Raw genomic sequence first — 14771 nt, 5'->3', positions numbered from 1 at the left:
AAGTCGGAATCAACTTGATGGGCAACGGGTTTTTTTTTTTTTTTTCTGGTTTATAAAGAATCATAAATTTAATAAAAGGCATTCCACCTAATCTCAAAATCATGAAGTTGGTTTCCTTATGTATTTCTGAGGCCTCCTCATTCCTGTCAAGGTCTACTTCTAACCTACAGCATCATTATAAAATAAAGCACTACGTGCTTACAAAAATTAAACTCTTCCCCCTGTATTATAAGTTAGGTACCTTCAGAACATGAATTAATTATAATGACAAATTGAAATCTATTAAGTATTATAATCAAATCATATAAACTGCTCTTTTTGGGATACACTTTAAAATAATCTTCCACAAATTTAGAAAGCTTCGAATTCCTGCATTACTGAGCATCTCTTGGTTCCCACCTCCTCGCCCCTCCACTTCAAGCCTCCCCACCCCCACGCAGCAACTAATGAGAACAGACCAGTCTAAGGACTTTAGAAGAAAAAGTAGTTCAGAATTTCTGTCCATTAAGAGTTGCTTCAGCATCAGGACAACAGAAATTCTACCTTTTGACTAAAACAGTTGAGAGAAAAACTGGATGATGGCTGACTCATACAGTAAAACCCACTGCTGTCGAGTCGATCCTGACTCATAGCGACCCTATAGGACATAGCAGAACTGCCCCCATAGAGTTTCCAAGGAGCACCTGGTGGATTCGAACTGCCGACCTTTTGGTTAGCAGCTGTAGCACTTAACCACTACGCCACCAGGGTTTCCTCATATGGTAAATACAAGTCAAAAAAAAAAAAAAAAGCTGAGTTCAAAATGAAAAAGAAAAAAGAAAAAAAAGGCTACTCCATAGGGCTAACGAGTATCCCATGATTTGTGATAAAAAGCATTTATACTATAATTTCTTCTGCCTTTCAATTTGTGCCTAAAATATATATATATATTTTTTGCCCTAGGGACATTTTAAAGTAAGAGAGAAGATAGAAGAAAACCTAATAAAGACGTGTGAGATATATTACGATAATGCATAGAAAAAAAGAATGAAACATAGTAAAGGAAAAAAATATAAATCTTAAAACTACAGAACTTCTTTTACAAAATCTAGATATGTAAGAATACGTATACTAGTCAGTTGAATATGCAAATATTCTTAAACAATGTCCATTTTCCCCTAAACCCCTACTCATTCTGAAATAAATGCAAAGCACAACATCAGCATACCATTTCAGAGCAAAACACGACAATAACAAAAATACCAGTCTTTTCAGATTTAAAAAATGTATCATGAAGAAGCTTTGTTGTATTTTTCATGGTAAAGGAATATGTGTTCCCTTTTAATGGAACGGAAAAAAAGTCTTTTTTTTTTTTCCCCCATTTCAAAACCAAGTCTAAGGTGGAAAGAATCTAAATGCCCATCAACAGATGGATGGGTAAATAAAACGTGGTACAATGGAATACTACTCAGTCAGTAGGAGAAACGAAGACTTGATACATGCCACAGTATGGATGACGCTGGAAGTCATTATGCTGAGTAAAATAACTCAATCACACACACAAAAAATGGACAATATTGTATGACTTCACTTATAAGAAAAGGCACATGCATAGAGAACAAGGTTTATTAGTGATTACCAGGAAAGAAAGGGTGAGGAAAGAGCAGGTTAAGGGTGATGGAAATATCACATTGATTAAACGAAGGGTTGCACAGTCAATTACTGTACTTGCTGTCAACAAGGTGTATACCTGCCAAAAGCTGAATTGGCAGAAGTTGTGTGATAGATATGTTTACATGACCAAAAAAGAAAGAAAGAGTAGCTGCTGAGGCTGATTAAGTACAACCACATATCTCATGAGATTTGGTTTCTTGGTCTGGAGGTTTAGGGTCATAGTTTCATGGGACATCCCAGTTAATTGGTCTAATAGCAAGTTTAGTGCCTCTGTTCTACCTTCTAGTTCAGTGTGTAGTGTCTGGAGTCTTAAATGCTTGCAAACAGCCATCCAAGACACAATTGCTCCCTATTCATCTGGAACAGATGAAGAAGGAGTGTCAGGAATAAGAGGAGGATATGGAGTGTATGGCTAATTGCCTCTATCAACAACTGCCTCCACTGCCATGACACCAGAAGAACTGGATGGATAGTGCCTGGCTACCATTACTGAACATTTTGATCAAAGATTCTATAGAAGAATCCTGATCAAAAGAGGGAAAATGCAGAACAGAATTTCAAATTCTCAGGGACTCCAGACTTCCTGGAGCCACGAAGGTTGGATGAACCCCTGAAACTACTGCCCTGAGATAATCTTTAAACCTTAAACCAAAAATATCCCCTGAAGTCTTCTTAAAACTAAACAGTGGTTTAGCTTAACTAGTAAAAAATTTCTGTCTTGAACAGTATGGTCTACATGGGATCAAACTGATAACCGCAACTTGAAAGGTATGAACCTTAGGGGGCAGTGAATTTATGTTAATGGAGGAGGAACAACTCAGAAAAGGAGGATGGGAACATTCATCTAATTCAAATAATTTAATCAGTTGTTGCTAAATGGTACATGTAGCAACTGTTGAACTGGTGTATGTTCTGTTGTGTATACTCTCAAGAAAATAAAAAAATTACTTCAAAAAAAACCTAGTCTAATGATTTCTTTTCAACCTAAATCAGCAACTGGCTTCTGTATTTCTGCATGTGTCTTTATAACCCCCCCCCAAAAAAAAACCCAATGCTATCAATTCCAACTCACAGTGACCCCATAGGACAGAGTAGAACTGCCCCACAGGGTTTTCAAGGAGTGGCTGGAGGATTCAAACTGCCGACCTTTTGGTAAGCAGCAAAATGCTTAACCACTGTGGCACCAGGGCTCCTACACAAGCACAGACAAAAGAAATTTAGAAAGATGCTCAAGGTGCAAAGTCATCTCCAATCTGGGTACACAACAGATATAAAGTGAAAAGAGAGTTAATTTTTTTATTCTATCCTTCAGGAAACTCAAGAAGGAATACGGCACATAAGCTTATGTTATCTAGTCACAATACTCCTAGTTACAAATACAAACTACCAGAATAAAGTATGACTTGCTCAGGCAGTCCCTGGGTTATGCAAACACTTAAGCACTTGGCTACTGACCAAAATGATGGCAGGTCAAATCCACCCAGAGGTACACTGGAGTGATAGCCTAGTGATCTGCTTAGAAAAATATCATTGCCATTGAAAACCCCATGGAGCTGGGTGCGATTAATTACTTTTGTGTGTGGCCTTTCTAGCCATGATCTTGTAACTTCCACCCAGGTGATTGTGTGATAGGGTTAACTGTGGCCTAGCAAGGGGACTGGTCAGTTTTGCCTTAAAAGAGAGTCAATTCCAGAACACAGAAGAGGAATCCGCCATCACCAAGGAAGTACAGACCAGCAGCAGAGAACTGGCAGCAGGAGACGGCACAGTGGGCTTCCCGGCCCATGGAGAAAGAAAGCTGAGTGCCTCTGGCAGACACTGAGGATCAGGGAGAGGCATGCCTGCCAGTGCAGTTGGGAAGAGGCCGTCCTGACAGAAGAACTGTATCCTGAGTGTTCCTGAGCCTGAATTGTAACTGTTACTTCCCTAACAAACCCCATAATCATGAGTGTTGTTCATGAGTTCTGGGTGGCCGCTGCCATGAATTACTGAACCAGCAGAAAAGTAGAGTGTGCTGTGGTAGGGATGGTTGGTGTCAGAATTGGCAAAGATGGCGGAGAGAGGCGGTATGTCTGACCCGTGCCTCATAGGAATCAGCCTTGGGGCTTTTAATCTTGGTTCTCCTCCCCACTTGTGAAGTTAGAGGAGGTCAGACATCACCCCCAAGCTGTTTTTACAAGAGCATAGTTCTATTATGAAACACATGAGGTCACTGTAAGTCAGAATCAACTCAATGGCAACCGGTTTTGGTTTGACTTTTTTTTTTTTTTGCTTAGTATAGTATCGTATGTGAACAACAGATTTTAGAATCAAACAAATCGGTTCAGACCGTTTTTCTACTATTTACTGGATATGCAAACTTGGACAAGTCACTAAAATCCTCTGAGCATCTTCTAAATTAGGGTCAACAGTACCTACTAGAGCAGGCACCAGTGCTTGGCATATGGTAGATAGTTAAAAACGTCAAATCAGGTTTCAGCAGTGTCTAGCTAATTCCACCTAAAGACGAGTTTCATTCAGGATCTCAGCTTCTCCTACTTCCAGTTAAAAGGGGCATACTTCAGTAGTGTTCCAAGGCTTCTGTGCACCACATCACAAATGAATGAGCTGCATGGTTCGTTTTGGCTGGCTATTGCACCACCATATCAACTTTCATTTGAGGAGCAGTTAAGGTACTAAAAAATAAAAATAAATAAAAAACTTGATAATATTTACTATTTTTATGTATGTATGAGAACTATGAAGATAAGCAAATCCTGAGTAAAATAACGAGACAGGTGAGAAACATGGTTTATGGATTCAAGTCTCGTAACTGTAGTTTTCATCTTTAAGTTTTGATTCTGAGGTTAGATGCATTCATCAAACGTTCCCTTTTTCAAATACATGCAAAAGACTGGGAAAAAAATCCCTCTTGCTGGTCCATGTGTAAAGAAAGGTACTACATGCATATAAACTAAAAGAAGTCAACACGTAAGTGTTAAGGAATTTCAGTCAACTCACAAATGATATATTTTCCAGTTTAGATGAGAACTGAAGTCTAGAAGGCACCAGGATCCCAAACAATTCAGGATGAAATGGAAAGGGAAAAGGTTATTAAAAAAAAAAAAAAAAAAAGGGCGGGGGGAATGGTCAAAGAATAATAATAGCTGCCATATATTCAACACCTGATATGTGAAAGGCAGATGCTTTAAATAAATCATCTATGCCCAAAAACCTTACCAGTAGGCATTATTATCTCCATTTATAGATGAGAAAACTGGAATTTAGAAAGGTTAAATGATACACCTGATGACACTCAGGAAGTAGCACAGCCAGAACTCAAACTGAAGTCTGTCTGACTCTAAAGAAAATCAACTCTTCATGCCATGCTATGTCCAGAACTTAAATTTCTGGGACACCAAAATTTTGTCAGAGGGCAGTTATTTTTACTTTCTTTAGCATAAGAGAAAAACTAGGTATAGAAACAGCTATGTCCTTGATGAACATTTTCCTTAGTCCCATCAGCCCCGCCTCTAATTGCTCACATGAACAAAAGTAAGATTTCAGGGTGAAAGTGCTAGTATTATATGCTTTCATTCCTAGTCCAGGTATGCTTTGAAAACTCACAATTCCCAGTTAGGTCATCACAATCCATTCAAGGAAGGAGAGAGGAAGGAAGGATGAAAGTATAAAAGGGAGGAAGAGAGGGGTAGGTGGGCAAGACGGTAAGAGGAAGGAAGAGGGAGGGATAGAGGAAGGGAAGGGAAGAAAGAACACAAATAATAAACCAAGTCTTTTAAAGTCAATAAATACTTGAAAATGGTGTCAATAACCCAAAGTGTACTTTCTTAGTCTGAAATCATTTGTCTACATCTTTCTCTCCTGTTCCTCCTATCAATATGACACAACTTAGACACAATCATGTTAGATTCCTGGAAACACAATAGAAAACAAAACATAAAATTTAACTCCCAAATATATAAGCAATAAGCCCCTTTCAAATTCTAAAAATCCTAATGAAACATTGATTTGCTTCTGTTTTCTAGCCTTACCATGAATCTTTGAGGCTTCAGGATCATTCACATTGATAGCAATTAATTTCCAATCTGTTTCACCTTCATCAATAAGAGCCAAAATTCCAAGGATCTTCACAGGGATAACCTCTCCACGAGAAAAAACCTTTAAAGAGAAAAGAAATTCAGTATTTGGGAGGTTTTGGAAAAGTTTATTCATACATCATAAAAACTTGTATGAAAGATTAAAAGCACAATAGACTGAAATTTAACAAAGCTTTAACAATTAACAATAATATAAAAATAGCCATAAAACCTGCCTTGCAATATCCCTTTCAGAATTAAGTGTCTCAGGACTTCAACTTCCACCCATGATGGAATTACTGATAAGTGACTAGCCCTTGTAAACAACGAGAAAGCTGGATAAAATATACAAAATCGCTCTTTCAGACATCAAACAGCAGGCAGTGCAGAATTGTGGCCACTGAGAGAAGAAAATTAATGAGAGCCCTGTGATTGCCCTGGCTTTGAGCTTGACACGCTTTCCAGACCAAAGAAAGGGAACGAAAGAAGAGCACAGGGGTTTCACTGAGGTGAGGAGTCAAAAACAGAGGACAAGGTAGCTGGAATATGTGGGATAGATTATTGGAGATGAGGGACCATCACAGAGAAAAGAACTCCAAAAATCTAAATAGGGGTTCCTTTGGGTCACTGATAAAATACTAAGCTGTACATGCACAGGGTGAAACTCTGTAGGTTTGAGCAAATAATAACTACCAGAGAGCTACAAACAGAGATCTGACAACCAGGAAAACCTCATTTAACATGACAGGCATTCGACAGGCAGCCGAGAGAGTCACACCTTAGTGGCAGAACTAAACCAGTCCTCGAGTAAATGTTACTCTAAACCTGCCCGAACACAGTTCTAAAAGATTCCTGAACAGGATCAAGCTGATCTGAGAGTAACTTAACTACCTGCAAAAACCAACATTCTTTAAAGGATGACAACAAAATCTAGGCAATCAATAACATTCACAACATCTAGAGTCCTGTCTAGAAGCTGGAAAATGTAACCCCTAAACAAGAGAAGGGAAAAAAAGTGACAAACATAACAGAATTAACAGACAAGGACTTTAAAATAACTATTATAAAGATGCTCAAAGACTTAAAGAAAAAAAGGAACATAAAGAGAAGGGGAAGATACAAAAAAGAACCAAAGAGAACTTTCACAGCTGAAAAAATACAATATCTGAAATAAAAAAATCGACTAGATTGGCTTAACAACAGAATAGGCACTACAGAAAAGATCAATACACTTGAAGACACAGCATTTAGTAACTTAAATCGAAGCACAGAGACAAAAAGCCTAAAAAGAAATGAATAACCTCAATGACCCGTAGGCGACATGAAGCAAAAAATCTAACTTATGCATAACTGGAGTTCCAGAAAGAAAAGGAGGAGGCAGAAAAATATTTCAAGAAATCATGTCTGAAAATTTCCCAAATTTGGTGAGAACTATAAACAGACTGAGGAAACTCAAAAAGCCTCCACCAAAAAAAATGAAAGTGAGGAATATCATAATCAAATTCCTAAAAACCATTGATAGAAAATCTTAAAGGCAGACAAAGGAAAACAAAGATTATCAATATGGGCACAAAGATAAGAATGACAGCTGATTTCTCATGAGAAACAATATAAGCCAAAAAACAAAGGAATGAAATCTTTAAAGTACTGAAAGAAAATACAGGCAGTCCCCAGGTTACAAAGGCTATCTGTTCCTAAGTGTGTCTTTAAGAATTTGTAGATAAGTCAGAACAGGTGCATACGGTTCTTATTTAGCCTTACTAACCACCAGTGGCTCTTCGGGAGAAAAGTGTGGCAGACCGCTTCTATAGAGATTCACAGCCTTGTAACCCTAACGGTCGCTATGAGTTGGAATTGACTCAAAGACAGTGGGTTTGCTTTTTTGGGTTTAGTACAAGAAAAGGCTCAAAGCTTTCTCAAAGATCTAAATGCTGCACATGCAGCAAATGAAGGTGATTGTGATGAAGAATTTGTTTTGAGTCGGGGTTGGATCAACCATTTCAAAGTGAAGGCAAATTTATATAACATTAAAGGGCAAGTACAAGTTGCCTGTAAATTGGACATTCATAACCTGGAACTTACTGTATTACTGGGCTTACTAGAATTTTATATCCCACTAATATATGCTTCAAAAATTAAGTTTGTTCAAAATCTAAAAGAAGTTATCAACAGAATTGCACTATAAGAAATGTTAAAGGAAGTTCTTCAGGCTGAAGGAAAATGACAGCAGATAGTAATTTAGATTTACACAAATGAATGAAAAATGTTAGAATTGGTAACTGTGGGTAAGTGTAAGAAACGTTCGTTTTTTTTAAATTTCCTTAAAATATAATTGTTTAAAGCAAAAATAATAATCTATAGTGGGGTTTATAAGGAGAAGTACAAGACATTACAACAAAGACACAAAATGGGGACATAAAAGTTTATTCTTATAGAAAAAAAGAAAAATTCTTATAAGGTTCATAAATTATAAAAATTCTTATAAGGTTCATAAACTATATGTTATTTTAAGGCAGGTAATTTTACATTAAAGATACACATTGTATACCCAAGAGCAGGGATCAGCAAACTATAACGTGCTGGCCAAATCTGTTTTGAACTAAGACTATTTACATCATTAAAAACTTAAAAAATACTTAAAATTTCTTGACACATGAAAACTATGTGAAATTCAAATTTTGATTTCCATAAATAAAGTTTTATTCTAACAGGGGCCTACTGCAGAACAGACCATCAATTGCTCACATGCAAATTTAAGTTGAAACTGAAGAAAATTAAATTCATGACAGCCAAAGTACAACCTTGGGTATATCCCATTTCAATTTAGAGACCATCTCAAGAATAACCCCCACGTGTCTGTCAGTTTGTCGTACTGTGGGTGGTTGTGTGTTGCTCTGATGCTGGAAGCTACGCCACCGGTATTCAGACACTGCAGGGTCACCCACGGGGGACAGGTTTCAGCTGAGTGTCCAGACTAAGAAAGACTAGAAAGAAAGACCTGGCAGTCTGCTTCTGAAAAGCATTAGCCAGTGAAAACCTTATGAATACCAGCAGAACACTGTCTGATATACTGCTGGAAGATGAGCCCCCCAGGTTGGAAGGCACTCAAAAGATGACTGGGGAAGACCTGCTTCCTCAAAGTAGAGTTGACCTTAATGACGTGGATGGACTAAAGCTTCTGGGACCTTCATTTGCTGATGGGGCATGTCTCAAAATGAGAAAAACAGCTGCAAACATCCATTAATAATCGGAACCTGGGATGTATGAAGCATGAATCTAGGAAAATTGGAAATTGTCAAAAATGAAATGGAATGCATAAACATCGATATCCTAGGCATTAGTGAGCTGAAATGGACTGGTATTGGCCATTTTGAATTGGACAATCATATAGTCTACTATGACGGGAATGACAACTCGAAGAGGAATGGTGTTGCATTCATCGTCAAAAAGAACGTTTCAAGATCTATCCTGAAGTACAACGCTATCAGTGATAGGATAATATCCATACGCCTACAAGGAAGACCAGTTAATACGACTATTATTCAAATTTACGCACCAACCACTAGGGCCAAAGATGAAGAAATAGAAGATATTTATCAGCTGCTGCGGTCCAAAATTGATTGAACATGCAATCAAGATGCATTGATAATTACCGGCGATTGGAATGCAAAAGTTGGAAACAAAGAAGGATCAGTAGTTGGAAAATATGGCCTTGGTGATAGAAACAATGCCAGAGATCAAATGATAGAATTTTGCAAGACCAACAACTTCTTCATTGCAAATACCTTCTTTCACCAACATAAACGGTGACTATACACATGGAACTCACCAGATGGAACACACAGAAATCAAATTGACTACATCTGTGGAAAGAGACGATGGAAAAGCTCAGTATCATCAGTCAGAACAAGGCCAGGGGCCGACTGTAGAACAGATCATCAATTGCTCATACGCAAGGTCAAGCTGAAACTGAAGAAAACCAGAGTAAGTCCATGAGAGCCAAAATATGACCTCGAGTATATCCCACCTGAATTTAGAGACCATCTAAAGAATAGGTTTGACGTATTGAACACTAGTGACCGAAGACCAGATAAGTTGTGGAATGACATCAAGGACCATCATCCATGAACAAAGCAAGTGGTCACTGAAAAGAGAGGAGAGAAAGAAAAGACCAAGGTGGATGTCAGAGGAGTCTCTGAAACTTGCTCTTGAGCGTCGAGCTGCTAAAGCAAAAGGAAGAATTGATGAAGTAAAAGAACTGAAGATTTCAAAGGGCCTCTTGAGAAGACAAAATAAAGTATTATAATGACATGTGCAAAGAGCTGGAGATGGAAAACCAGGAGGGAAGAATACGCTTGGCGTTTCTCAAGCTGAAAGAACTGACGAAAAAATTCAGGCCTTGAGTTGCAATAGTGAAGAATTCCATGGGGAAAATATTAAATGATGCAGGAAGCATCAAAAGAAGATGGAAGGAATACACAAAGTCATTATACCAAAAAGAATTAGTTGATATTCAACCATTTCAAGAGGTGGCATATGATCAGGAACTGATGGTACTGAAGGAAGAAGTCCAAGCTACTCTGAAGGCAGTGGCGAAAAACAAGGCTCCAGGAATTAGTGGAATATCAACTGAAATGTTTCAACAAACAGATGCAGTGCTGGAGGTGCTCACTCATCTATGCCAAGAAATATGGAAGACAGCTTCCTGGCCAACTGATTGGAAGAGATCCATATTTATGCCTATTCCCAAGAAAAGCGATCCAACCGAATGGGGAAATTATAGGACAAAATCATTAATATCACACGCAAGCAAAATTCCGCTGCAGATCATTCAAAAATGGCTACAGCAGTATATCTACAGGGAACTGCCAGAAATTCAGGCCAGTTTCAGAAGAGGATGTGGAACCAGGGATATTATTGCTGATGTCAGATGGATCCTGGCAGAAAGCAGAGAATACCATAAGGATGTTTACCTGTTTTATTGATTACGCAAAGGCATTTGACTGTGTGAATCAGAACAAGCAATGGATAACACTGTGAAGAATGGGAATTCCAGAACACTTAACTGTGCTCATGAGGAACCTTTACATAGATCAAGAAGCAGTTGTTCGGACAGAACAAGGGGATACTCATTGATTCAGTCAGGAAAGGTGTGCGTCAGGGTTGTATTCTTTCAGCATACCTATTTAATCTGTATGCTGAACAAATAGTACGAGAAGCTGGACTACATGAAGAAGAACGGGGCATCAAGATTGGAGGAAGACTCATTAACAACCTGCGTTATGCAGATGACACAACCTTGCTTGCTGAAAGTGAAGAGGACTTCAAGCACTTACTAATGAAGATCAAAGACCACAGCTTTCAGTATGGATTACACCTCAACATAAAGAAAACAAAAATCCTCATAACTGGACCAATAAGCAACAGCATGATAAACGGAGAAAAGACTGAAGTTGTCAAGGATTTCATTTTACTTGGATCCACAATCAACAGCCATGGAAACAGCAGTCAAGAAATGAAAAGATGCATTGCCTTGGGCAAATCTGCTGCAAAGGACCTCTTCAAAGTATTGAAGAGCAAAGATGTTACCCTGAAGGCTAAGGTGCGCCTGACCCAAGCCAGGGCATTTTCAATGGCATCATATGCATGTGAAAGCTGGACAATGAATAACGAAGGCTGAAGAAGAGCTGACGCCTTTGAATTGTGGTGTTGGCGAAGAATACTGAATATACCATGGACCGCCAAAAGAATGAACAAATCTGTCTTGGAGGAAGTACAACCAGAATGCTCCTTAGAAGCAAGGACGGCGAGACTGCGTCTTACATACTTTGCACATGTTGTCAGGAGGGATGAGTCCCTGGAGAAGGACATCAGGCTTGGCAGAGTACAGGTCAGCAGAAAAGAGGAAGACCCTCAACGAGGTGGATTGACACAGTGGCTGCAACAATGAGCTCAAGCATAACAACGATTGTAAGGATGGCGCGGGACTGGGAAGTGTTTTGTTCTGTTGTGTATAGGGTTGCGCTGAGTCGGAACCAACTCGACGGTACCTAACAACAACAACAACAACTCAAGAATAAATCTGATACACTGAACACTTATGACTGAAGACCAGGTGAGCTGTGGAAGGACATCGTGCATGAAGAAAGCTAAAGTTCATTGAAAAGACAGGGAAGAAAAAAAAGAAAAAAAATGGATGTCAGAAGAGACTCTGAAATTTGCTTTTGAATGTAGAGTAGCTAAAGTGAACAGAAGAAAAGACAAAATAAAAGAGCTGAACAAAAGATTTCAAAGGGCAGCTCAAGAAGACAAAGTATTATAATGAAGTGTGCAAAGACCTGAAGTTAACAAGTCAAAAGGGAAGAACATACTTGGCATTTCTCAAACTGGAAAAAAAAAAAAACAAACCTTGAGCTGCAATATTGAAGGATTCTGTGGGCAAAATGTTGAATGGCGCAAGAAGAATCAAAAGAAGGTGAAAATAATAGAGTCACTGTACCAAAAAGAACTGGTCGACATTCAACCATTTCAAGAAGGAGCATATGATCAAGAACCAAAAGTATTGAAGGAAGAAGTCCAAGCTACACAGAAGGGAGGAGAAAAACAAGACTCTAGGAATTGATGGAATACCAATTGAGATGATTCAACTAACAGGTGCAACGCTGGAAGTGCTCACTCATCTATGCCAAAAAATTTGGCCAACCGACTAGAGGAGTTTCATCTATTTGTGGTCATTCTAAAGAAAGGTGATAAACCAGAAGGCGGAAATTATCGAATGACATCATACACAAGTAAAATTTTGGTGAAGAGCACTCAAAAACAGTTGCACCAGTACACTGACAGAGAACTGCCAGATATGCAAGCCAGATTCAGAAGATGACGTGGAACGAGGGATATCATTTCTGATGTCAGATGGATCCTGGCTGAAAGTAGAGAATACCAAAGAAATTTTTACCTGTGTTTTATTAACTATGCAAAGGCATTCGACCGTGTGGCTTATAAAAAATTATAGATAACATTACAAAGAATGGAAATTCCAGAACACTTAATTGCGCTCATGAGGAACCTGTACTTAGACCAAGAGGCAGTTGTTTGAACAGAACAAGGGGATACTGAGTGGTTTAAAGTCAGAAACGGTGTGTGTCAGGGTTGTATCCTTTCACCATGCTTATTGAATCTATATGCTGAGCAAATAATCTGAGAAGCTGGGCTATATGAAGTATGTGGCTTCAGGATTGGAGGAAGGCTCGTAAACAACCTTCGATATGCAGATGGCACAACCTTGTCTGATGAAAGCAAAGAGGACCTGAAGCACTTACTGATGAACATCAAAGACCACAACCTTCAGTATGGATCACACCTCAACATAAAGTTAACAAAAATCCTCACAACTGGACCAATAAGCAACATCATGAAAAACAAAGAAAGTATTTAACTTCTTAAGGATTTCATTTTACTTGGATCTACAATCAGTGCCCATGGAATCAGCAGTCAAGAAACAAATACTGCATTGGGCAAATCTGCTGCAAAAGACTTCTTTAAAGTGTTAAAAAGCAAAAATGTCACCTTGAGGACTAAGGGGAACCTGACCCAAGGCCATTGTATTTTCAATCACCTCATTAGCACGTGAAAGCTGGGCAATGAATAGGGAAGACTGAAGAAGAATTGATGCATTTGGATTATGGTGTTGACAAAGAATACTGAATATACCGTGGACTGCCAGAAGAACGGACAAATCTGTCTTGGAAGAAGTACAGCCAGAATGCTCTTCAGAAGGGAGAATAGCCAAAGTTTGTCCTATGTACTTGTTATCAGGAAGGACCAGTCCCTGGAGAAGGACATCATGCTTAGTAAAGCAGACGGTCAACAAAGGAGAGGATGACCCTCAATGAGATGGACTGACACAGTGGCTACAACAATGGGCTCAAACATAGCAATGATTTTGAGGATGGTGCAGACCCAAGCAGTGTTTTGTTCTGTTGTACATAGGGTCGCTGAGTTGGAACTGACTTGACAGCACCTAACAAAAGCATAATAAAATTTTATTCTAACACAGACAAGTTCACTCATTTATTTCATTTGTGCCTGCATTCATGCTACAGTATCAGAGTTCAGTAACTGCCAACAGAGGTCACTGTGAATCACAGAGACACAGTTATAATTTGACAGTGTTTTGAGTGCCATGAATGTCACTGTACATGACTTTTCTTTAAATTATCAGTGCACATTCCCCAAATCAAAGTAAGAAATGAAGAAAAAAGTGGAATCTGAATGTTGCACTTCTAAGGCACTTTAAAGTGAGGTTCTTTTGTTACTGCATTAGATGGCAAAGCCATCTAATTCTATAAAAAAAAAAAATAGCTGTGCTAAAAGAATTTAATATACCTCGATATTATTAGACTAAGCAAGCATCAAAATCTTCCCAACTCACATGAAAGCCACAGAAAAATCAGAACATTTAAAATGGAATATCTCATCACAGTGAAATTTGCTCACAAATATAAAAAATGAAAGGTGGCTGCAACCAAAGTAAGTTTCCAAGTAACTCATTTGTTAGCCAATCAAGTAAAGCCTTTTTCCAATGGCCAAGTTAATTAAATCATGTTTGATTATGGCATCCAAAGTAATGTGCCCAGGGACAGTAAACTTGTTTAAGGCTATTAAGGCGAAAACAGTTGCTCCAAGTATTGAGGACAACGGTAGCGACATCAACAATCAATTAAAAAACAAGGCAAACCATTTCGAGTTTTCCTTGGTCTTAAAGAATCGACAGATTTTACCAATACATCTCAGCTGTTGTTGATATGAGGCATCAATACCAAGTTTAAAGTAACAGAAGAATCAGCCTAAATGAACAGTCTGTGTGGAATAACTACAGGTGAGAATATTTGCAGACATTGAGAAAGCACTAATTCAGTACAATCTTAAGTAGATTTTGCCAAGATGCATTATAACCTATGGTAGTAAAAATCCATGTGGAGCAAAAAACCTTAGTTGGACAAATACACAAGGCTTGTGAAAATGTAAGGTATTTCTAAAAAT

The 14771-nt window shown here is 38.5% G+C and overlaps 1 protein-coding gene across 2 annotated transcripts in view; it reads right to left on the bottom strand.

The window, feature by feature from the left end:
• The window catches only part of PPA2 (inorganic pyrophosphatase 2), a 141326-nt gene that overhangs the window by 63550 nt on the left and 63005 nt on the right, over positions 1-14771 (bottom strand). For both annotated transcript variants that reach the window (XM_049885585.1, XM_049885586.1), the window contains one exon: positions 5685-5811. In XM_049885585.1, coding sequence (XP_049741542.1) covers positions 5685-5811 — 127 coding nt within the window. The remainder of the gene's footprint in view (positions 1-5684; positions 5812-14771) is intronic.

The sequence above is a fragment of the Elephas maximus genome, chromosome 5, assembly GCF_024166365.1.
Source record: "Elephas maximus indicus isolate mEleMax1 chromosome 5, mEleMax1 primary haplotype, whole genome shotgun sequence".
NCBI lineage: Eukaryota > Metazoa > Chordata > Mammalia > Proboscidea > Elephantidae > Elephas > Elephas maximus.
The sequence above is the reverse complement of the archived record's forward strand: the minus strand, read 5'-3'. Positions and strand labels throughout refer to the sequence as shown.